This window comes from Haliotis cracherodii, unplaced genomic scaffold (genome assembly GCF_022045235.1).
Source record: "Haliotis cracherodii isolate W230 unplaced genomic scaffold, xgHalCrac1.p SCAF_9, whole genome shotgun sequence".
Taxonomy (NCBI): Eukaryota; Metazoa; Mollusca; class Gastropoda; order Lepetellida; family Haliotidae; genus Haliotis; species Haliotis cracherodii.
Window position 1 is genome coordinate 14,604,012 of NW_027266343.1, and position 24,189 is coordinate 14,628,200.

The 24,189-nt window shown below is 40.5% G+C and overlaps 1 protein-coding gene across 1 annotated transcript in view; it reads right to left on the minus strand.

The window, feature by feature from the left end:
• Positions 1 to 4,769: 4,769 nt before the first annotated feature.
• Positions 4,770 to 24,189, minus strand: part of LOC139453305 (V-type proton ATPase subunit B) — a 31,909-nt gene continuing 12,489 nt past the window's right edge. Inside the window, exons 3-14 of the mRNA XM_071234958.1 lie at positions 21,026 to 21,124; positions 15,447 to 15,540; positions 14,909 to 14,986; positions 14,369 to 14,508; positions 13,667 to 13,771; positions 13,078 to 13,175; positions 12,433 to 12,556; positions 11,866 to 12,016; positions 10,553 to 10,635; positions 10,083 to 10,187; positions 9,404 to 9,533; positions 4,770 to 8,975 (exon numbers count right to left, since the gene is read on the minus strand). Coding sequence (XP_071091059.1) covers positions 8,800 to 8,975; positions 9,404 to 9,533; positions 10,083 to 10,187; positions 10,553 to 10,635; positions 11,866 to 12,016; positions 12,433 to 12,556; positions 13,078 to 13,175; positions 13,667 to 13,771; positions 14,369 to 14,508; positions 14,909 to 14,986; positions 15,447 to 15,540; positions 21,026 to 21,124 — 1,383 coding nt within the window. The 3' untranslated portion in view covers positions 4,770 to 8,799. The remainder of the gene's footprint in view (positions 8,976 to 9,403; positions 9,534 to 10,082; positions 10,188 to 10,552; positions 10,636 to 11,865; positions 12,017 to 12,432; positions 12,557 to 13,077; positions 13,176 to 13,666; positions 13,772 to 14,368; positions 14,509 to 14,908; positions 14,987 to 15,446; positions 15,541 to 21,025; positions 21,125 to 24,189) is intronic.

Sequence of the window (24,189 nt, forward strand, 5' to 3'; positions counted from 1 at the left end):
TAATCGTTAAAAACAGTTTAGGGACTTTGCCTTATTGGCTATCATTTGCATCCTTTTAGGGGGGCCATTAAGGCCGTGTATAGTGCACGCGACTGTGTTGTGGAGCTGGTGTATGTTATGGCGGCGAGATCCGGCTTTTTCAGGAAGACAAATATAAATATTCGCCGCAGTTACACGTTTCACTTCGCCCTTGAAATGACCTTGAGTGCCCCCGTGTCAGCTTGTAGAAATATAAAGGTGACTTTCTCCTCTCGGGTAGGCAGACAGACAGCCATCCGATGGCGGCCACGCCACGCACACGAGTGCGGAAACTGCCTACCGTAAACCTGATAAACTTCGTGTCCATATATACTACTCAAAAGAAGTTAAGGATTAGCCGATTCTTTCATATCACTACAGGTAATCTCTCATTTCAGGGCAGATTAACAATTGTAATATGAAAGAATCGATTATCCTTAACTTATTTTGAGTAGTATATGATTTAACTTGGGCATGTTCCTGGGAATATGAGTTATATGTCAGTTAAATGTCAGTCGTATATGGAATACAATCTCATTAAAATCAGATCTTAGTGCTAGATACCGCTACTATAACGGTAGCTGGCAGTAGTGAGTGAGTATGGTTTTACTCCGCTTTTATCAATATTCCGGGAATATCATGGAGCTAGCAGTAAGATATGATTTGAATGATATTGTACGGACTGAAAACAAATGCGGAATTGATTCAAGTGATTTAACCAAACACGTGTGTTAAAATAATTGCGTTTTGTCATTTTACGAAACTTTAAAATGTTAACAAGCAAAGCACAGAAACATTATTTACAGCAAAGGTATATAGAATCTGTCGTTTGTCGAAATGCCTTCCTTGGCGGGAGATTCTAAAGCTCTGGCAAGTTGACAGTTCCAGTAAGTCTGATTTAAGTGTTTCAAAAGACACCCTTTTATCCTCAAATTAATTATGTTGATCAAGCGTTTAGTGATACCCTATATGATGTACGTTGTCATCGTGACTTCAGTATTTAAAGGCCATCGTGATATAGCCGTTATATGCACTGCTGAAGTTGCAAACAAACAAACAAACAAACAAACACACGATCAAAGAGATTTTTATTTATGTCATATATTCGGGAATTGTAAGCCCCTTATTAAATTAATCATATTAGCATAACCATAATATTTTATGACAATCTTTTATAGTTTTTTAATTATTATTGACAAACATTAAATCAAGACAAACATAACCCCTTTTCTATTACATATTTATCAGTACTATAAGTTTGCATTCTTGATCACGACCAACTTATCCCGCACAATCCTATCTCCAGCATGTTTACCTGGAACGGCATAGATAACACACCCATCTAAGTGTGTGTTTGTTTCTGCACTGTACGCCGTGTAGATAACATGCGAGGACAGATAACCGCCTAACTCCGCAGTCAACCCTTGTCAGTCGCGTGAAAATGTCTCCGCAGGAATTTGTGAGTTGGGTTAACGTCATTGAGAACTGTATTCCAGTTATATCACAGCGTGTGAGCTTAATGTGGGAGGAAAGCCTGAAGTAATGCAGGTCTCAGACGATTACCACTTTGTTGAAACCCACGTGCAGGGTATGGTGCTGTACTTCTGAAGTAAAACTGTGCACATCACGTTACACGGGTCAAACTCAAACCATAGGGCTTATTTGCCATCGCGTTAAATGGAAAAGCTAGCATTGAAACATCAACTATGCAAGTCGGGACAGACCTGAATAAGTCAACTCCTTCTATACAAATGGTTCACAATAGTACGCAGCGCGGGTCATTCGAAATACGGCTGCCTTCAGCGTTATAGTCAATGCAGGGTGACGTGACTACCTCGTTGTTGCGCGCTAAATGTAAACTACACTGCTAGCTTGCTGATTGTGTAGTCTTATCTATTTTGTCTATATTTTTTTCTATACAGGTTGTCTAACGTTCATGATGACAACGTGTAGACCGTACAAGATGAATTTGATCCAGCTAGACGTACATTTTTTATTCCTACATTACCCGGCGTATATCATGTTGACACAACCCGTCTCTATTGCGGTATGATGTACTTTCAACACACACCCTGTATTCATCAAACCAGGTCGCACGCTCTAGCGAGCGCGGGTTATTTGAAACGACGAGGCCACGTGAGTTGTCAAGCGCGCTCAATTCAAACTGGGCTGACGGGTACGGTCTGTCTATTTAGGGCAGCACGCTATACACATAGCTCTATTCATAACCCTGTACTTTTGTTTTCTTATGAATTCTTTTCTGCCTTATAAACACACACCTTTCATTCCTCCCCTTTCCCGACGCGCTGTTGATCCATGAGTCATCCTATCTGACCACGTGACTTGGATCAGCCAATCACCTTCCCTATTTTCCCTCAACCTCCCTCAACCAAAATGACATTCTGCGGACTTAGACTATACTACTTTTGTCGTTTAATGTCGCACTCAGCAATTTTCCAGCCATAGATATGACGGCGGTCCGTAAATAGTCAATCTAGTGATTGACATCATGAGCATCAATCTATGCAATTGATGACACCCTGAAGGGCGAGGTCGAGAAAGGATATATTTTAAGCTGCATTTTGAAAACTCAAGCTTTGTTTCATACAAATACAGATGGTAAGTCTCCCAAGAATTTAAAAGGGGGCCTTCCCAACTGTTCTGCCCACTTCTAGTCAAGGTCAAGACCTTGTGATAACATCCTCCATAATGCAGGGTATTACATCTCCATTCTATATCAATAAATAACCTCAGCCCATGGCTTCGTTTTAAACCGATTCAAATTACATGATGCTGAAAAAAGCCTTCAAATCAATAGGCATTAATGAGTGAGATAAAGTATTTGCTGAATTATTGATAAGAAAAATTGAGATGACATCACTTCCGGAACGAGGCTGCGGTGGCGAATGGGCCAAGGGTGTTATTCACAACAGAACGGAGAAATACCACATTGGGTAATCGAGGATCTTGTAATTAATGCCTTGAGTAAAACTCCAAACTCACTCTGCGTTTTGAGACATAATTACTAGCTTGATCGGTAGCCGTAAAATGCATGTCGATAAAATGGAGTTTGAATGACATGAATCAAACTTGCAATGACTAGTTATTGATCTCTTCAAACAAGCCTAGTCCCGTTCTAGGACTGTTTAACTCCCGTACTGAACATACCCAGTCATAGCGCTAATTGTAAGGTCGCCATGTGGAACTGGGACCGCGGATCCTGTGGCTGACGGCTGCGTCGAAGTATGTTTCCAATCTGCTGAGAGTGAGGACTTCCACAGTGGTTTTCAACGGAAGTTACAACCACCGACGGAGCTGGCCACCTGAATTGTCTTCCATGGCAGCCGGCACTATTCCAACTGTGACATAACTGCCTGCACATTATGTTGCATTGGTCAGGAAAATCAGTTGTTGGTTGCAGAAACGAAATCTACTTAGTCATGAAGTTGGTCCAGTCAGAAAGCTCACACCTCCAGCTCCTCATTGTAATCGGCACGAGGTTTTAGGATATTGTTTTTTTTACCTTTAATTTGAAAGGTTGGGCATAGAAGGGTTTTTGTTATGACGTCATCCATGTAGCACTATTCATACTTGTGTGTTTGTCTGTTAAATGATTCCCTCCGGGGGTGGGGTAGCCTAGTGGTTAAAGCTTTGGCTCGTCACGTCCAAGGCCCGGGGTTTAATTCCCCACATGGGTACAATGTGTGAAACCACCGTGATATTGCTGGAATATTGCTAAAAGCGGTGTAAAACCATACTCACTCACGAATGCTTCACCCACAATATTCCAGCTATACGACCCACCCTGTGAACAATCGGGTCTGAACCAGGCGATCCAGTGATTGATATTGTGAGCAACCAAAGCTGTGGTTAGGGCACAATGACACGCAATCAGTCAAGTCACTGAACCTGAACCTGAACCATTCAGTTGCCAATAACGACAAGCATTACTGGGGACCTATTCAAACTCGGGGTTCCCACAGGGTGATACCTTTCTGGGGACACATTCTAACCTGGAATCACCACAGCATGTAGACTTGGCCTGTTCTTCATAGGGATGAAACAACATAATCACACTCCGTTCTGATATTATTGAGTGAGAGAATTTTGTTTTTACATCACTTTGTATTTCAGATGAATCGTTGTATGTGGATTCCAGGTTCGAGTGAATGAGTGAGTGAGTTGGGTTTAACACGCTTTTAACAGTATTCCAGTTATATTGGGCCGTGTCAGCTTAATGTGGGAGGAAAGCCCAAAGTGATGCAGGTCTCAGACGTTTACCACTTCGGTAACACCCATGAGCACGGGTATGGTGCTGACAAACCTGGAAACATAATTAAGGCGAACCGGGATTCGAACACACAATAATAGGTTTCTCGCGTGCCCAAGGGACGCAACTCTGCACAGCGAATCGTGCCCCCTCCCCTCCAGGTATGAAAGGTCCCCAGCAATCATGTTGGTTGTTAGAGCTGATCCATTTGACTGGGTTGCTCAGTTTTGGCGACATGATTGATAGCGTGTGTCATTGGAGTGTTCACAATGTGAATCACTGGATTGTCTGGTCCAGACTTGACTATTTAAAGGCTGATGTCACATAGCTGGAATATTGCTAGGCGTGGCGTTAAACAACAAACAAACTATCAAATGACCGAGTCAGATTAATGTGGGCAGGGTAACGAAGGACCAAGCCGTTCACCACTATGAAGAAGCCCACGGGGACATGCTCACGTTATTGATCACAACAAGCAAGGTGTGGTTGCACTGCTTTATTGAAGTACTCCAGTGTACAATGAACAGACAGACAGAGCTGATACAAATATACACATTCTGATTACCTGGTCTACCTCACCCAACAGGGTATCTACCTGCTACCCGTGACAGGACTACACAACATGTCCACCCCGCGACCATAAAAGTACCAAAACATGTTTCAGTGAAGACACTACCGTCATGGGCCTAAAGACACAAACTCCCAGTATAGGTTAGATTCCCGGTCCACAAGATCATCTTTCTACGACTCCAAAATGGCCAGGGGATACAGGAAGCATGTACCTGCGTCAGGTCCCCTGTTCTGATCACACCTCACTTTGGTTGCCTGAGGCCCCAAGGGTAGGAACCATTGGTCACATCCGTCTAGTCCAGGACTCATTTCAGACAAGTGGTATATGTTTGACAGCAAAGAACTAGTCTGTCTAAATTCTCACTTGCCCATACACATTTTCACTTGTCTGTCTAAATTTTCACTATTCAGCTTATAATGGACCAGTGGTTTGCATGACATCCTTGGCTACAGTGAGTTTGGTTTTCAACGCTTTCAGCAATATTCCAGCAATATCACAGCGGGGGAAACTAGAATGGGCTTCACACATTGTACACATGTCGGGAAGGGTCTTTGGCATGACGAGCAAACATTTTAACCACTAGGGTACATGACCGCCCCCCCATCCAGGTTTACAAAATCCTGTATCAGTCACTGGTTGTATCTTTCTGGCACCGAGGCCTTGTCCGATGGTTTTCCACCCTCCCATACTGAGGATCTCGTATCTGACACTCATGTGTTGGGGTAGGAACCCTTATGAAACAACCACCCAATGTCCAATACTGGAACAGGCTTGAAGATCGACAACCCCTCTGGTCAGTACACTCCCAGGTCAACACTCCCTAGGGCCTGTTCTACAAAGCGATCTCAGCACTTGTGAGAGTCGTTACAGTCGTGGTGATAAGATCTCTCTGTGGCACCGGGCCCTGCTCAGTTTTCACTGTACCTGGACCCACCCCTGAACAAGACATCAATGAACTAATGCCATCAGTGCACACTGGGACGTGTGGAAGTAGGAGCGGTACCGGGACGTGCGGAGGAGGGAGCACTACACAGATATACTGGTGTGTGACAAGGAGATACATCACTGGTTGATACATCTGTTTTAGAACAGCTAGGACAAAATCGTAACATTTGATTCTTCAATACATTATCTATGTCAATAATCCTGCTGACTAGGCGTCTCTCAAAAACTGATTTATAGTCTTTATTGAAATGAGTTGGCAAACAAATCAAAAAACATATTTTACTTCTGAATGACATCTTAAGTTCTTGAACAGCTGGAGCTGAATCCTGGGCCAATCAATAGATAAAATGTCAATATTTAGGTACAGCAAGAAATAGATGTCTCTGAAGCTAATGAACAGATCACATGTGACAAGATTTCGTTAATGGTGACAATATCATAATCTGACAATTCTACCTCTGCACCACTTAACAGATACTGTAAATCGTGAAATTATTGCGTCTTCAAAAGAATGCGACCACTGCCCCTAGCCAAAAATGCGACTCTATATGAATGCGACATCCCCCTCCTCTCAAACATCAGTAGATTTATATCTAAAGAAAATGTCCTCTGCCAGGCTTACAGGAGAATCCTCACCTTAATCCAATCACACACCAAATAGCACCGCTTATTAGAGCTGAGTTGAGTACTTCCACTAAAACAATACATGCACGCTGATTCGTGTCGGCCTTTGACGCAGTCGCAAAGAACAAAAACACCGCATTGCGTGGGTGGCGCCTGTCTGGACTTGCAGGTGTGATCAGTGATGACATAAGTGAGTAGAACTCTTGTCTTGACGCCAGCAGTGACAATTCACAGGATGTAATTAGTGTTTGAATGACATGGTTTACAGTATATACTTGTTACAATAACAAGTGTGCAATACATAGTTGTTTGTTTTCAGCATATGTCTAAGTTGGTATTTCTGCTATCCAAAATGTCTTATTGTTTATATAAATGCAATGTTTAATAATACGCACAAAGGCCGTTCGCATTTTTCGCACTTAATTCACGCTCGTGTTTATTTCAAGATTTACAGTATGTGGTGACAATATTGCCTCAAGCTAATATCCTCTACGTAGGTCAAGTGATGGAATACTCTCTATATACAGAAACAACATAAACTACATATAAGTCAAATACACAGCCATTTGATGAGAAGCCTATATATAGTCTCTACATAACACATATATCACAGTGAAATCTGGTGTTGTCTCCCCATAATACAAGTCTAACTCACTAGGTGGTGTTCTACCATAACATGGTATGATGGTATGCAATGATAAATTGATTCAAATCTCTTTCATCAGACATAAGCCATAATGTTCACAATATTTTAAATTAAGATATAGTTTAGCACTGAAATAATTGTCTAAAATGTTTCAATGGATATTAGTTTTCCAGAAGCAGTAAAACATATTCAAAATTTAACACAAAAAAGGCAACGACATTAAAGATCAATAAAACAATTATCCAAATGAGCTTTTAGGAACAGAATAAAATATTACAAAAAAACCTCCAAACAGTCACAGATTCACTTTGTGAAATGATGTATAAACAATGCAAATTATTCAAATTATCTCACACAGTACAGACAGGATTATTTACAACTGGAATCAAACATATTTATGTCGACAAGCAAATAAACAGGGCAAAGTATTGACAATGTTAATATACATGGTTCCCCTACCTTCTGGAAATATTGCCAGTCAGTCTACTACAAACCCATTAGTGTCAAAATCAAGATACACATTTTCAAATTGAAATATTAAATGAATGATATAATGAATTGATATTGTGGACTTGGTTAGTTTGAAGCAGGTAATCTTTCTCTACACATTTTATAACAGTAACTACACACCTGTCACAGCACTTTCAAACAATGGAATGTTGTTTACTCGTGACAAATAATTCACAAAAAACAGCTTCTCGTCTCTACACTTTCCGAGACATTACTAATAATGACTAGCATTTCAGTGTCATGATGGAATAAACACGATCTCTGTTGGTCACTTAGAAAGATTGACAACCAAAACAAAATATATCATTAAATCATAAATCACAGACAACAAACACAGAAGGGACTTAAAGAGTATAAATATCATTTGTTCAAAGAAGAGTTACAAAATGTCGCTATTCCTAAGATATACTATTCAAAAGAAATCAAGGACCAACAATTCTTTCATATTGCTAAAGTAAATCTGTCATGACAGATTTATTATAGTATTACAAAATAATGGGTGGTCCTTAACATCATTTGAGTAGTATAATAGCACTGATGATAACCTGATAAACATAGATCTCTATAACACAAGTGGTATGTTCATGTGGGAATATTACAATTCTAGTGACTGAATGTTGCTTTAAACCCGGTGAGCAATTAATAGCAAGTCAATCAGCCTATCTGCATTCACATTAAACCCACCATCTCCAGATTATGAGCAATCTCATATCATCTAGAATGTTGCACATTGGATTCTAAACGATCGACTACCATCAGAGAAAATTATTCCATATATGAAACATTGCGTAGTTCAATTCTTGTGGAACATGAAGACGGGTTCACACATATATATTACTATGATTCTCATCTCCAGCACACTGACAGGGCTGTGGGACAACATGAAATCTGTCACTCACTTAGCTTCCCATGAATTTATTTGTAAGAATAATAACAAAGGTTTCACAAGACTTTTTTGAACAGCTCAGCTTTGAACAAAACAACAGATATTTCACTTTGAATGGTGTCATCTAATATCAAATATTAATTTGACCAAAAAAACAATAGTTGGGTTCATAACATTTTGAAGAGTGAGTTTCACAAAAACCAAATTTGATAGGTAACATTTGATTTTATTAATATACACCATCCTATAGTTTACTGTCTGGAGTGTCTGCCGCAAGGAATACTGCAAGCTGAGAAGTGTCGTGTTACCATGGTTACAGATGATTGACATTACAAGGATGTGACCTGGTCCTTGGCAGCGCTAGCGTGTGAGCGGGAGGCGTCCCTGGGGTAGTATTTGGCGAGTGTGGCCGCGGGGATACGCTTCAGCATTTCTTTGGGGAAAATACGCAGTAACTGCCAACCGATATCCAGAGATTCGAAGATTGTTCTGTTCTCATAATGACCTGTGAGAAAGACAAAAGTCGTTAAATTAATGTGTAAACTTAGTTATAGTTGACAAAGTTAGAAAGTCTGGAAGAATGACGTTTTAGCTTACAGCATACTTGAGTGGGTGCATAGGTGAGTGAGTGAGTGAGTGAGTGAGAGAGAGAGAGATGGGTTCAATGTCGCTGTCAACAGTTACATTAGCTTCAAGTGATGCTATTCAGACCTCAGACAAAGGATCATATTCAGTGAGAATTTGGCATACAACATATAATTCTTTTACAGAAAGTGATAGGTGATACATGTATCAACAGTGTTGTAGTCGTGTTGAGGTGTAACAGCCTAATGTGTGAGGTCACAGCTCCAAACACTGTGGGGACACACAGGAATGGAGCAGACAAGACAAACCAAGCATGATCAGGATGAACCTTGGAAGCTGTAAACGTACCTTGTGAGATGAAGTTTTTCTCGAACTTGGTGAGGAACTCCAGATAGAGGAGATCCTCCGGGGACAAGGCTTCCTCGCCCACCACAGCCTTCATTGCCTGCACATCTTTACCGATGGCGTAGCACGCGTACTGAAACAGGCACACAGATTTACTGGTGGGACTGGTGCAGTCTACTTTGCTTAAACAGGCAAATTTAACTATTTCCCTAACAGTACACAAGGGATGTAATGTGGGTGGTTTTACGCCTCCCACATTAGGCTTTATACCACGAGCCGAAGGTGAGTGATACTGCTACAACAAATTTATCTCACCGACATGTTTCAACCTGCCATTGTAGAAGATGTAAAACAAATTGAAAACTGATAGAAACAGCTGTTCGTATGAGCTTAGGTTTAACTGTGGTGTGTCATATGACTTTCATTGACTCGTAAACAATGTGCAACTTTTTGCCTCTTAGCAAAGGGACCTATTCTCCCGCTCAGAAATTTACAGGGTGGAGCCTGTCTTCTTCATGGTGGGGTATAAGGGATTTCTTCTCCCATTAAGAAATCTATTTCCCTCCCAGGCGGGATACATCATAATTTGTCAACTGATCTCGAGGGGTATGTGGTAATTATGCATCCATTCTGCATCAGAATCCCAACAGACATAGTTTGTTACAGGTACACATGTACTCACCAGCTGGTTGGAAACATCGGAGTGGTCTTCCCTTGTCATGCCATCACCGATAGCGGACTTCATCAACCTGGACAGGGAGGGCAGCACGTTGATTGGTGGATAGATCTGGAGACAGAGGTACCGGTAAATAAACATCTCATCACAGAAGCAATCTTTCAACATATCGGTTCCTCTAGAAAAACCATCAAAAGAATTGCCTGATAGTATTCATTCAAAATGATCCTTTGACATAGTGTATACAAACCTGTATGATGGAAATTGTTATTGTAATGCTTTTATTAACAGTACTGTCTTGGTTAACACAGTGATTGATACTGACTAATATTGATTGATACTGACTAATATTGATTGATACTGAATAATACTGATTGATAGTGACTAATACTGATTGATACTGAATAATATTGATTGATATTGAATAATATTGATAGATTCAGAATAATAATGATAGATATTTTTAAGCTGGCTACCTGTCTGTTATGGAGCTGTCGGTCAACGTAGATCTGACCTTCTGTGATGTAACCAGTCAAATCTGGGATAGGGTGGGTAATATCTGCAACAGACAACACACAGCATGAACTACACACACAACACACGATGCACCCCAAACAGATCACAGTGGCTAGGGTAGTTCTTGTATACAGACAGAGTGCATAGGGAAGTGCTTGAAATACAGTCAGATGGATCTGCCCAACATACAAAGGGAGTGAGTCTGTACAGTATGTCATGTCACTTTTCTTTTCAGGCACAACTAGAAAGAAACCGAGGCATGGACATCATAGACACTTAAAACTTGGTGAATGAGAATGGTTTTGCAATGTTTTCAACAATATCACATCTTCCCGAGGCAAGAGAGTTAACAGACTATAAAAGTTTCCACCCTTGCCGAACTAGGCTGGTATTATGGAGTTACATTTTGGCTGGACTAATGAGTCTATGCATAGTCCAATCAAAATTGTGCCCCAAATCGAAATCCGGTTCGTAAACTGTTGTGCAGATTTCGGTCGATTGCAGAATTTGCAAAACATGTGCACCGCCAACTTGTTGTCAGCAGATATTTTCTAAATCTTTTCATGTTTTTAATCAAGGTGCTCAAGTGATTTGATGGATTTCGCGATGTAAGACCCGTTTTATCACATTATAGATCTTGATTATCGATCAGATCGTCCTGACCAGTCAGGGTGGCCTCTTTGGGATGTGGATTTTCAATTCCTACTGCAGGACCCGGTTTTTTGCGTGCGTGGGCAAGTCACTGAAGCGCTGAAGTGCTGACTGGGCGCCACTATTTTGTGTGAAGCAAACGCAAGTGATACGAGAGGTGGAATCTGATTGGTCCATAGGTGAGGCTTAGAATGAATATAACTGGTAATAGCCACTGGTGGCGCTAGGATCGAGCCCAGTAATTCCAGCCTAGTACGGCAAGGGTGGAAACTGGACTTTTAAAGTCAGTTAACTCTCTTGTCTCAGGAAGATGGCAATATCATGGAACACGAGAACCATGAGAAATGGACTTACATCGGGGGAATTAAACCCAATCCATCGACATTAGGAGCAAACACTTTAACCACTATGCTACCTCACAGCCCATTACTAATTTGGTGCCAACAGAAAAAGGATGACTGTTGGGGTGAAACAGGGATTTAACTTCAGTAGACCCAGGAAGGATGAGTGGAAATTACCATTAGTAGCATAGGATCAAGCTCTAACTTTCATCTTCATGTTTTTGAAATTGAATTTTGTTAGCTAACCAATGCACCACTCGGCTACAACATGTACAACGTACCATCGTTGGGCATAGTGAGGATGGGGATCTGTGTGATGGAGCCGTTCCGCCCCTCGACACGACCAGCTCGCTCGTAGATAGTGGCTAAATCTGTGTACATGTAACCAGGGAAACCACGACGACCGGGCACCTCCTCTCTAGCTGCCGACACCTGCATCACAAATACATCAAAGAGTGATAAAGTGTTGTTATGGTCAAGAATTGATCGTAAAACGTTCCTGCCTTACATATTTCTGTATAGCATTCTGGAGTGAGTGAATTTTGTTTTATGTCTTTCAGCAATGTGAGGCGACAACTTCTTTCAGTCTCAAACAATTAACACCAAAAATGAACTTTGTATTTTTGTTAGTTGTTTAAAGCTGAACTCGTCAACATTTCAGCAATATTCTGTAAAAGATGAAACCTGGACCAGTGATTGATAACATGAGCATCCTCCACTCAGTCATGATGACATGTTATCCATTAAGTCCATCAAATTCATTACAACCAGCTGGGCATCAATTCTAATCCGAAATCCCCAAGCCGCATGCATACAAGTGTTACACCATGGCCAAGTCTTGTACTGACCTCTCTCAAAGCCTCGGCGTACGAGCTCATGTCAGTGAGGATGACCAGCACATGCTTCTCACACTGGTACGCCAGGAACTCGGCCACGGTCAGAGCAATACGGGGCGTGATGATACGCTCGATCCTGGACACAAGAAAATAATGTCATTATGATTTTGCTGAAACATATGCATTCAAATCTGATGGAAAATAATAATTGGTCAGGCAGCCCAGTCTAGACACAGGACATCTCAGTCTGCAACCATCTTTGACTATTCCCACTAGTCACTGGTCATTATCCAGTCCTGATTTCTGCAGGTGATGATTATACATTCAATTGTGAACAGAAGAAAGCCAGGGCATTATATCGCTGTAAACAGCTATGTGAATAGTTAATACCATTCTTATCATGCTTATTGAGAAACTAAAAGTGAGTGAGTTTGTTTTTACGCCGCTTTTAACATTGTTCCAGCAATATCACAGCAGGGGACACCAGAAATAGGCTCCACACATTGTGCCCATGTGGGGAATCGAACCTGGGCCTTCAGCATGATGAGCGAACTCTTTAACCACTCTACCTCACCACCCCAGAAACTAAAAGAATATGTCCAGCAACTCTCTACTGAACTACTGCTGTGTGATGGAAGCATTAGGTAAAGAACTCACGTAGGATCGTTAGCTAAGTTCAAGAACAAGCAAACATTCTCCATGGAACCGTTCTCTTCAAAGTCGTGTTTGAAGAATCTAGCTGTCTCTCTGTTGACCTAGAGGCAGAAGGAGGAGAACCCTTACAGAACTGTTGATACATGTAACAATGGCACTTGAGAACGTTATACACTATCCTAATACATGCCTACCAAATTCCATACAGAAGGAGTTCAATATGTACTGACATACTATGAAAACGCTTAGCGGAATTTGGAAAATAATTTTCAGCAAATTAACAGAAAAAGAAGAAATTGGTATGTTGTGAGGCCTGAAGGTATGCACCATTGCATTAATTTTGTCTGAGTTTGAATCCTCATTTACCGGGACATAATCTTTAAGTCACTTGTTACTTATCAAGAGTCAAAATCCTCTACTTGTTTTGAAAGAGTTTCTGTATGTCTATAGCATACAGTGAATCTTAAACATTACAGGATAACTCCACTGAGCCTATCAGTTCATCTAAGATGACTGCCACATGACAAGGTTAACATAAGGTTATTGATAAATGAAGCATGGTCATGGTGATAACCCTCCTCTGCCTACTTACACCCATGGCAGCGAACACAATGGCGAAGTTGTCATCATGGTCATCGAGCACACTCTTCCCTGGCACCTTGACAAGGCCGCCCTGGCGACAGATCTGGGCAGCAATCTGAACACAAGAGTCACATTAAGTGGGTTGTTACGGTTACTGTAAGCATCTGACTAATGGGGCAATGAGGATGTGTTTGCAGGGAATAGAGTACACGATAACCTAGAGCTTTTCTGTTACAGCATCAGAATCTAGAAACCTATAAATCTTTTTCATACTTTCTTAACTGTTTGTTTGTTGTTTAATGCTGCACTCAGCAATATTTCAGCTATAAGATGGTTGTCTGTAGAAAACAGTCTGGATCAGACAATCCAGAGATTGACATCATGGGCATTTAGTGACACCCAGAATTTTTGTCAGTCAAATATCGCAAAATGTGTTGTAATTAGCGTTCAAGTTCACTATTAAAAATAGACGCTATGAACATGTATCTACAGCTAGCTTTTCCTTTTGAACCCGCTCTGAAATATTTATAGTAAGAAGTTTCCATGTGATAGATATTATATAACCTATGACCTATGTATCATGATACATATTGTATTGTGACCTTGTAATGTTTTACCCTTAGCATTCATGTGGGGAATCAAACCCAAGTCTTTGGCATGGGCAAACACTTGTACCACTGGGCTACGCAGCAAGCCCCGACAGTGTACTCACTTCATTGTGTGGCAGACCGGCGGCGGAGAAGATGGGGATCTTCTGTCCACGGGCAATACTGTTCATTGTGTCGATAGCGGAGATGCCAGTCTGGATCATCTCCTCGGGGTAGATTCGGGACCAGGGGTTGATGGGCTGACCTGCCGTTCAGGAGTTAAGTGTGTGTAGAACGCATTTATCTTAACACACTTGTTAACTGCATGCTTCACTAGCTTGATAACACTCTGTTATTTCACCAGGAATGGATCTGAACTTTTGTCATGTCAGCAGTTTTAAGCCATGTATCACCAGGAAAGGAAATTATGTATGCTTTATATAGCTGAAACAACTGAGCGAAGTATTTAGGCCACTGTGACCTAATTTTCAATGGTTTGTATTTCAATGAGCGAGGTAATTCAACAATTCTGGTTTGAAGAAAATTTTACACAGGAATATTATGCCTACAGTAATGACATGTCTCAAAGATACAAAGGCAAAACATGATGCTACTACATGGCCTCCATTAACCCTGGCCTAGACAGTTGACAAATGGCTGCTCACCTTGAATATCCAAGAAGTCCTCTGCCAGGACGGGAGGACCGTTGTCGATGGGCTTGCCAGATCCATTGAACACTCTCCCTGGGAAAACAAGTAAGCATGGAAGTGTTACATGTGAGGTGTCCTTTCATATTAAGTAAAATGGCCGCCATAAAATGATTATCTGAGCATAAAAATGCCACAATAACTTTCCTCGGAAACCTGTAAATATATTGACGCCACAATGAGTGATAACTTCAGTTACAGGTAAATTACTGCCTGGTCAACACAAGGTAAAAACTGATGAGGATGCAACACATACAATGTGGACTTCATTTTTGTACAAGCATGACTGCCAACTCATCACTTTGGCTAACAAGTAATTTAGGACGTTTAAGAGGCCTGAGATGTGCTTACATAATTCTTCAAATCTGTTTCATGAAAAGCATCATCTACAGATGATGAGCATGTAACATGTGAAGTGCAGCCAAGTACTGCTCATCGTCACAGCATCAGATGGTTCGGAACAACTTTCTACAGTCATGATGATGGTAATACATACCCAACATGTCCTCCGACACCGGCATCCTCAGGATGTCGCCAGTGAACTCGCATGTTGTGTGCTTGGCATCAATACCTGATGTGCCCTCGAACACCTACACCAACAGAAGAACCAGCAAGAGTGAAAGAGTGATAAAAACAGTATTAGATAGTATCAATCCAAGTCAGCGGTAGAAAATAAAACGTTTAGTCCACTAGTCCTTACAATGATAATATATAGCAAAATTCTTAAAAATGGCAAATATCTACTAGTCCTTATGATACCTTAACTATTGGGCAGATTGGCAAGGACTATAGGACTAGTGCCAATTTCTAACCCTGCAAGTGGACACCACCACTGTTCAATGTTCATGACCTTTCTCAATGTTAACACCCACAGTTAGCACTATGCTTCTAGTCAACTCACATCAGTCATAGGAAGATACGCCACTTTGAGTGTTTGACCTGTTTTTAATGACTTTCTGAACAGTTTTCAGTTATATCATGAGTGAGTGAGTGAGTTGGTTCATTGCCACTTTGTACATTATGCAGGTTACATCACAGCCTGTCAGCCGGATGAGGGAGGAAAGTGATGCAGGTCTTTGACGTTTACCACTTCGGTGAAACCCACAAGCATGGGTATGGTGCTGACAAACCTAGAAACATAATCAGGACAACCTGGTTTTGAACCCATTATCCTAGATTTCTGAAAGGCAGAAGGGAGGTAGCTCTGCACAGGAAGTTACAGCACTTACGACAAATCGGACAGTCATCCTCCACAAGAAAATTAGTAAGTTAGAGAAAGATATGTGTGAGAGGTTAAATGCACACATGGGAGTAATGTGTGTGTGTCTATCTGTGTCCTAACCATGACATGCACCCTTACCCCTGGGCCTCCTCTATCGTGTGTAGCACCTGCTTCTGACAGTGAGGTCTACTGTGTTATCTTGGATGTCATTACAGGAACAACTTAACGGTCATTTTTTTGGTTTTGGTTTGGTTTATTGTGTAACACCGCACTCTGCAATATTCCAGCTATATGATGGCGGTCTGTAAATAATTGAGTCTGGACCAGACAATCCAGTGAATGATATCATATGCATTGATCCACGCAATTGGGATCGATGACATGCATCAACCAAGTCAGCGAGCCTGACCACCCGATCCCGTTAGTCGCCTTTTACGACAAGCATAGTCACCTTTTACAGCAAGCATGGGTTGCTGAAGACCTATTCTACCCCAGAATCTTCACAGGTTAACGGTTACGTAGTATTGTTACACGAATAAGGTAATACGTCACTGATCTGTAGTAATACCAGGGATGACTTCCTATGTGATTATGTGACCTGTCTGGAGTGTAAGTACAGCCAGGTTGTCATGACAATGACTGTGAACATGACACACAAACCAATCTTCTACAACTATAGAGGTCTAAAGCTGGCATTCAGGTAAAGACAGAAGACTGGGTGTTCATTCAATCTCCTGTTTCTGAAACCTACAGCAAAGAGAAACTGTAAAAGGACCCAATCTATCACTAGTGCTGCTGTTGAATTTGAGAACAATGTGAAAGAGCTGAATTGCTAAGAAACTGTTGCATATTTAAGTGTCCACAGCTCTCTAATCACTACTTCGGCAACTGTTTTACTGAAATGTGTACCAGTCTAAATCTTCACATTTATCAAATTTTTGCATGTTAGCATGTGCAATATCTGCACTTGAACATATGTAATTGAACATATGAATTAAGTGTTCTCACAGGAGTCCGTATCTAAAAATAGACGCCCACGGGCTCGCTTGTGGAGATGGTCATGAATATGCATGAGGGCGTCTATTTTTAGATACGGACTCCCGTGGTGTACTTTAACATAGTAGCTCCTGCTTTAAAATATGTAACAACTGCACATTAACTTCAATTTAACATCATAACTGCACCCTAACATTAACTGGACCTTAACATATCTGATAACTTTACTTTATCAACCAAAACTGGCTCCCACAGGAGATATGGCTTGGATGAGATCAAGCGATATCTACACTGTAGATATCGCTGCAATGAAATAAAATCACAATGCTTTGCAGACCATTGTGACATAACTGGTTACCATGATGTCACAATCAAAAGACATCACTAATGGCTCTGCTACTGAAGCTGTTTGCAGTACTTTTTACACTGAAGACACTGCTAATTACTGTCTACAAATTGAAAAAGTTGAAAGAATGATGTTGGATGATAAATAAAATCTCACCCTCGTGTCTTTTGATATCAAATATATCAACACGGCAGGGGACACTAGAAATGGGCTTCACACATTGTACCCATGTCGGGAATCGAACCCCGGTCTTCGGCGTGACTAGCTAACGCTTTAACCACTAGGCTACCCGACCGCCCCTGTACCTTAACAAATGCAATAACTGCACATTAACTGCACTTTAACATATCAACTGGACCTTAACTCATCTGATAACTTTACTTTGACAAATGTAATAGCTGCACTTCAACATATCCTGATATGTGATAACAGGACTTCACCAGACATTTGTAACACCTTATTGTTAAGGGTGAAACGATACACCGATATTCCGATGCATCGCGATACTTGACCCACGATACGATATACGATAAACGTGGGCCCATTTATCGATACGCCACGATACGGAACGCAAATCTCAAGTACAGCGTTTGCTCGCTATTGTGCCTTTCAATAAACCGCACACTTGGTTATAGCGCGCGGTAACGCATGGCTCCCAAAAACGTACTTACATTTTTAATAAGCTCAGGTTTTACACCGACAGATGTTTTTCCCCATCTCATTAAACATTATCAGCTGATCCCCGCAAGCACATAACAATGGAAATACAAGTCAGCAAGTCCGAACTGAAGTACGCAATTCAATACCATTATTATACTATCTTGTTATTAAAACGTGTTCATTATATATCTGGACTTGTGTTTGTAGTATATTTTATTAATTTTACTCAAAATTTCATTTAATATTGTGTTCATTAAGTTAGGTGAAATCGTGTGTGAAGAGATACAGCAACCACGGTCAGATTACCGCTTTTGTACGCATTGAAACGAACTTTAGTTGTCAGAGAATGGATACATATATGAAAAAAGGCCCTACTTTGACACGTCAAAAGTCATATTTGTGGCAATTTGGCTAATATATGTCAACATAACGTTTTCGCAATCGAAATACATGTAGCACGGGAAGTCCCTAGGGTGACTGGTCAAATTGTTCCATACATGTACGTACAAATATCCTGTAACAGCAATCACCAGTACCAAAATGCTACACTTGTGGTTCTTATAATTTTAAACATATATACAGTAAAAGCTGCAACTAAGGTAACACGATATTGAATATATTATTCCTGATAAAACAAAAAATTCAGATACAATTTCTTCGACCATTGCATCAAAATTCTTTGACGTTGTATCACTGGTGGAGCACATTAATTATTTGCTGGTGTTTGAACTTTGAATTGTTTTTAAGGAAAGTTAGAGAAAGTTCCACTTTGAAGCTGAACAACTTCAGTAGTCTTGTTATTATAAAATAATTTTGACTGTTCCAAAATCATGAAAGGTTCAAACTTGACATGCTTTAAGTCTTGTTTTTTTTATCATTGCGTATCGAGATACGTATCGTATCGTGACCAGAATATCGAGATGCGTATCGTATCGTGACCTTCCTGTATCGTTGCAGCCCTACTTATTGTATGATCACGTGTATGCTGATCTGGCTGATTGATACTGATCCACCTGTTCTCCACCTGAACACATGTGACGATGTGACCTGTGCTCGTCATGTTGTGTGTGAGCAGTGTTATGTGACCTCCGACCTCGCAAGTGACTTAAAACTGGGTCGCCCACTTGACTGATAATAGGGTCAAAAGTGAACTTGTCAGGCTTCGTCAACATCAGGACCACAAACAACATAGAACATCCCTTGATCACTGAGATCAAGGATGTTAACACACTATTGAGCAGAGGGCACACCACACAAAGCACGCTACAATCGTATTTATTTGTTTAAATTTTTGGATTTTACAACATTTTTGACATTCTTAAAGATGTATTTCTGTACCGTAACATGGTTATTTGGCAGTAAATTTTGCATTTTTTAAACATGTTAAAGGTTTACTGCTAATTAAGTATATTGCAAGTGATTCCATGGCTAACCATGCAATTTTTTCTTACGCTTAAGTTTCTGTAAACCGAAAACAACATTGAGGCCATGCCCACAAATGGACAAGTGTTCGTTTGTTTTGTTTTGTTTATTTGTTGTTTAATGCCGCACTAAGCAATATTCCAGCTATATGACAGCGGTCTGTGAATAATTAAGTCTGGACCAGACAATCCAGTGATTAACATCATGAGCATCGATCCACGCAATTAGGATATGATGACATGAATCAACAGCGAGCCTGACCACCCAATCCCATTAGTTGCCTCTTATGACAAGCATAGTCACCTTTTACGGCAAGCATGGGTTGCTGAAGACCTATTCTACCCTGGATTGTCATGGGTCGTCAAGTGTTCCCTATTGGCTGATGCTAGAATGGTCAGGGCTTGTGTTGCTTTATTGAGCTGGAATGTTGTCTTCTGTGTTTTTGAGTTAATGATTAAAAAAGGCAGTTTCTGTTATTACTGTTGACATATTTATTCATAAGAATTTCTTCAATGTTTTGGCATAAATGTCAATGTAAAAACAATGTGTACATTTTCAGAAAATCTGATACGCGTGTGCAAATCACTTTTTATGTTATTGTTGAAAAAAATACTGAACATGTTAAAGTCTTAAATAAACCAATGAGAAAGATTTTGAATATTTTGGAAAGTTTCCTGGCTGAGAAGAGTTGTCACTCTCTTTGCATTCTGTCATCACAGTCGTCAATGTATATTTGAAAACTTTTCCATATCACACAAAATTCAGCGACTAACAAGAAAGAGGAAATGTTGGTGAGTTGTTTATATGGTAGACAGCTGTACCAGCTTTTAGTGGCCTGAATGCTGAGGCCTTTTCTGCCTTGAATTCCCTACATATTTTGAAAAGAAATGCAAACTGCTCCCTGCAGTGAGGTAAGTTAACAAGTTTCTCCTGTCTCATATACCACCCAGTCTGTCAAATGTGTTATTGCATCCTGCATGTGTCTAATGGTGATCCTCCGACTCGTGACACGACCCATCTAATGGTGATCCTGCTGTATGGGACATGACCCATCTAATGGTGATCTTGCTTTATGGGACATGACCCATCTAATGGTGATCCTCCAACTAGGAACACGCCCCATCTAATGGTGATCCTCCAACTAGGAACACGCCCCATCTAATGGTGATCCTCACACTAGGGACACGCCCCATCTAATGGTGATCCTCCAACTAGGAACACGCCCCATCTAATGGTGATCCTCACACTAGGGACCCACCCCATCTAATGGTGATCCTCCAACTAGGGACACGACCCATCTAATGGTGATCCTCCAACTAGGGACACGACCCATCTAATGGTGATCATTGGACTCTGGACACAACCAGCACTTTCCCCTCACCCTATTGTATCACTGGAACATCAGGTCATGTGACTGACTGGTACTGACCTGCACAACAGCCTTTGACCCACTGACTTCCAGCACTTGTCCACTTCTCTGACTGCCATCGGCCAGCGTCAACTTGACGATCTCGGCAAATTTGGGGAACTGAAAGTACAAGACAACAACATGAGTGAATGAAATAATGTTGCTTAACATGTTCTCACTGCGGTCAGCAATATTGCTGATATCTCAGCAACTATAAATAATTGATTCTGAACCCGATAACCCAGTGACTGAAAGATGAAACTTATCCTGGCTCTAGTGACGGGAGGGGAAATATTGATCAGCCATCAGCCAAGTCACACAACTTTCACTACTTCATCCAGAGTTCGAAAATTAAAGATGGGGACCTTGGTGTCCACTCCTATAATGTCTGAATCTAGGCATTCTTGAGACCCCTTATAATTTTAACTTTTTGAATTTCGAGTTATGATAAAGTCAGCTTGACTACAATGCTTACTTATTCCATGTATTAAGCGCAATCTTATTAAAATCCGATCTTAGTTCTCGCTATCACTAAACAAAGATCTGAGGACATCCCATTAGGGGTCATGTCAGAACGACCTTTCATCCGACCAATCAAAGCGTCGCTTACCAGATAATGAAAGTGACAGTCGGAATGTGTTTTCTCATCATGCAACCGTTAACATGGGGTATTCGGAACAACAGTTACGGCCCGCACGACTGATTTAATCAAAATAATTGTCTAACCCCTCGCTTCCGTGGGATAAACATTTGAACGGAGGAGGTGTTGCACAGTACGTGGGAAGCAATGCAATACAATCTCAACCATATATTAGACATTCCGGAATGTTTGTTTGCTCAGTTTTCAAAGTTTTAATCAAGAACTGTTTCAACATATTTTTCAAGCGTAGTCTGAAATGGAAGGCTCCAGGTTGAAACGAGTGCTATAATGCTTGAGAAAGCTGCTTTCTAATTGGCTGATGTCGACTTGTTAGTCATTTCAGTGGTCGGTCAAAGTTCGCGAAAGGTCTGACCAGGGGTCCGGAAACCGTCATATGCGCCGGACACGTCCGATTGGGAATCTCAAATGTCCGGTCTAAAATATTGCTTACCGGACATTTAAATTTTTCTGTCCGGACATTTTAAAAAGTATTGTCCGGACATTCTTAAATTTTGACAGGACATGATCAACAGTTAGGACTGAGCAATTTCTGTCTGCAGTTGTAACACAATGAAGATTATCTACACTGACAAGCTTTGTTTGTTTTGATTGCTGTAAATACATCGTACCTAGAATGATTGTCCAATCGGTCAATCACTGTAATAGGCAATAAACTGAGTTGACACTGATTAATCGAGGATTTATTACTGAGAACATCTTGTTAATTTGAGTAAAATGTGTTTACAACTGTACATAAATACCTTGCATCATGATGTACCTCATTATCCTCACAATGCTACGATACGTAACCTCGGTCAAGAAGCGAAAGCGTGACGACAGCCAGTCGACCGATGCAGATCAGTCGAGCGATCTGCCAAACCCTCAAAGTCAGAATGATCATTTTGTAAGTCGTGGCTAACGACTTTCACTTGGTTGACATACAACGAGGATTTGCAGATTTTATTGTTTTCAGTAGCTAGTCGTATATTGAATCTTGATTGACCGCCATTTTGCTTTCTGTGACGATCGATATCAAATTTTTTTATGGTCAATAATTAAGTACAGATGAAAAAGTATTCAAATAACTATTGCTATCAATGATAGTTTAGGATTTATGATTATATTATCTGTCTTGTTTTTAAATAATCTTTAGTTTAAAAAAACAACTTTTCCCCGTGAGGTCACGTGATAACCAAATATGGGATAATAGTCTCGATCCAAATGTTACAACGCGTACACTTGAGCAGACTCATGAATATTAATTAGACCGTTCACAACGTTGACAGATCGTTATTATGACAGAAACAAACGTATGTTTTCCATATATATCTAAAATGATATAATTTGTTATTAATTGTCCGGTGAATTAAACAATTTAAATTGAAACAATTCATAATTCATCATATTATGAATACGTAACAACTTGTAATTTGTGTGTAAAAAGTCGTACTAAAACACGCTGTTTGAAGGGGGCGTGGCATAAATGTAAATGTCCGATTGGGATTTTAAATTTTCCGGACCCCTGGGTCTGACTAACGTGACCCCATAATGGGATGTCCTCAGATCTTTGTTTAGCGGCAGTAAGAACTTATATCTGATTTTAATGAGATTGTACTAAGCGCGACCAAATTCTAGACTAATCTGTAAGAAATCTTTATACAAGCGCTTCCTACTAAGACTGAAATATACAAAACAGTCCCTATTTTCTTGTTAGTAGCGTGTCAGGGGTCATCTTAGTTTCATTGATGTTTGAACTAAGCCTCTCAACTAATGTTCGATCAACTAAAACAAACTTAACTTACTATGTACAGCTTTGATAAGCGGCTGCCATAGTCAGTTTTCTAAGTGTCCGGGTGGGATTGTAAGATCGAAAACAGTAATTTCAAACATTGAATTCATCCATTAAAGTTGAATGTTACAACTAACCCAGGTTACCAAGGTTACAAGAGAATTATTCTACCATGCTCATGAAGGCATCCGCATGAGGAAAACAACTGATTCTGTAATTATTGCACCTTCTGAAAATGGCCACAACATTTAGGCACAACAGAGGTACCTCTAACACTCAACATGGGTCAGTATAAACTATTACAGAAATATGAAAACAGGCTTATAATAATGAAATAAATCATTTTAACATGCTTAATGATCACAGCAAATTCTGGGATTCATCTAGACCTGCTCAGTATAGCTCCTCTGAATTTACGAAATGTGAACATTGAAAAATTATAAATAAAATCCATATATGTCATCATGGTCATATATTCAATACCATGATTTCCACCCAAGTTGCCTGCCCACCTAGATGAATCCCTGTAATTACTGTTTTGTGTGGTCCTATTTTGTCTCTTCAAAAAATTGTTAATTCACAAAAATAAATTGCCTTCTGATTTCAGGGTAACAGTAATACAAAATTCCTAAGATATATTCACACACAGTTCCCAACTCCTGGACACACAAAGGGCACCTGTTTAGTCACTGGCTGTTGTGTAGAGCCAGGGCTGACATGAACCTAGAACACACTGGCTGTTGTTCAGAGTCAGCT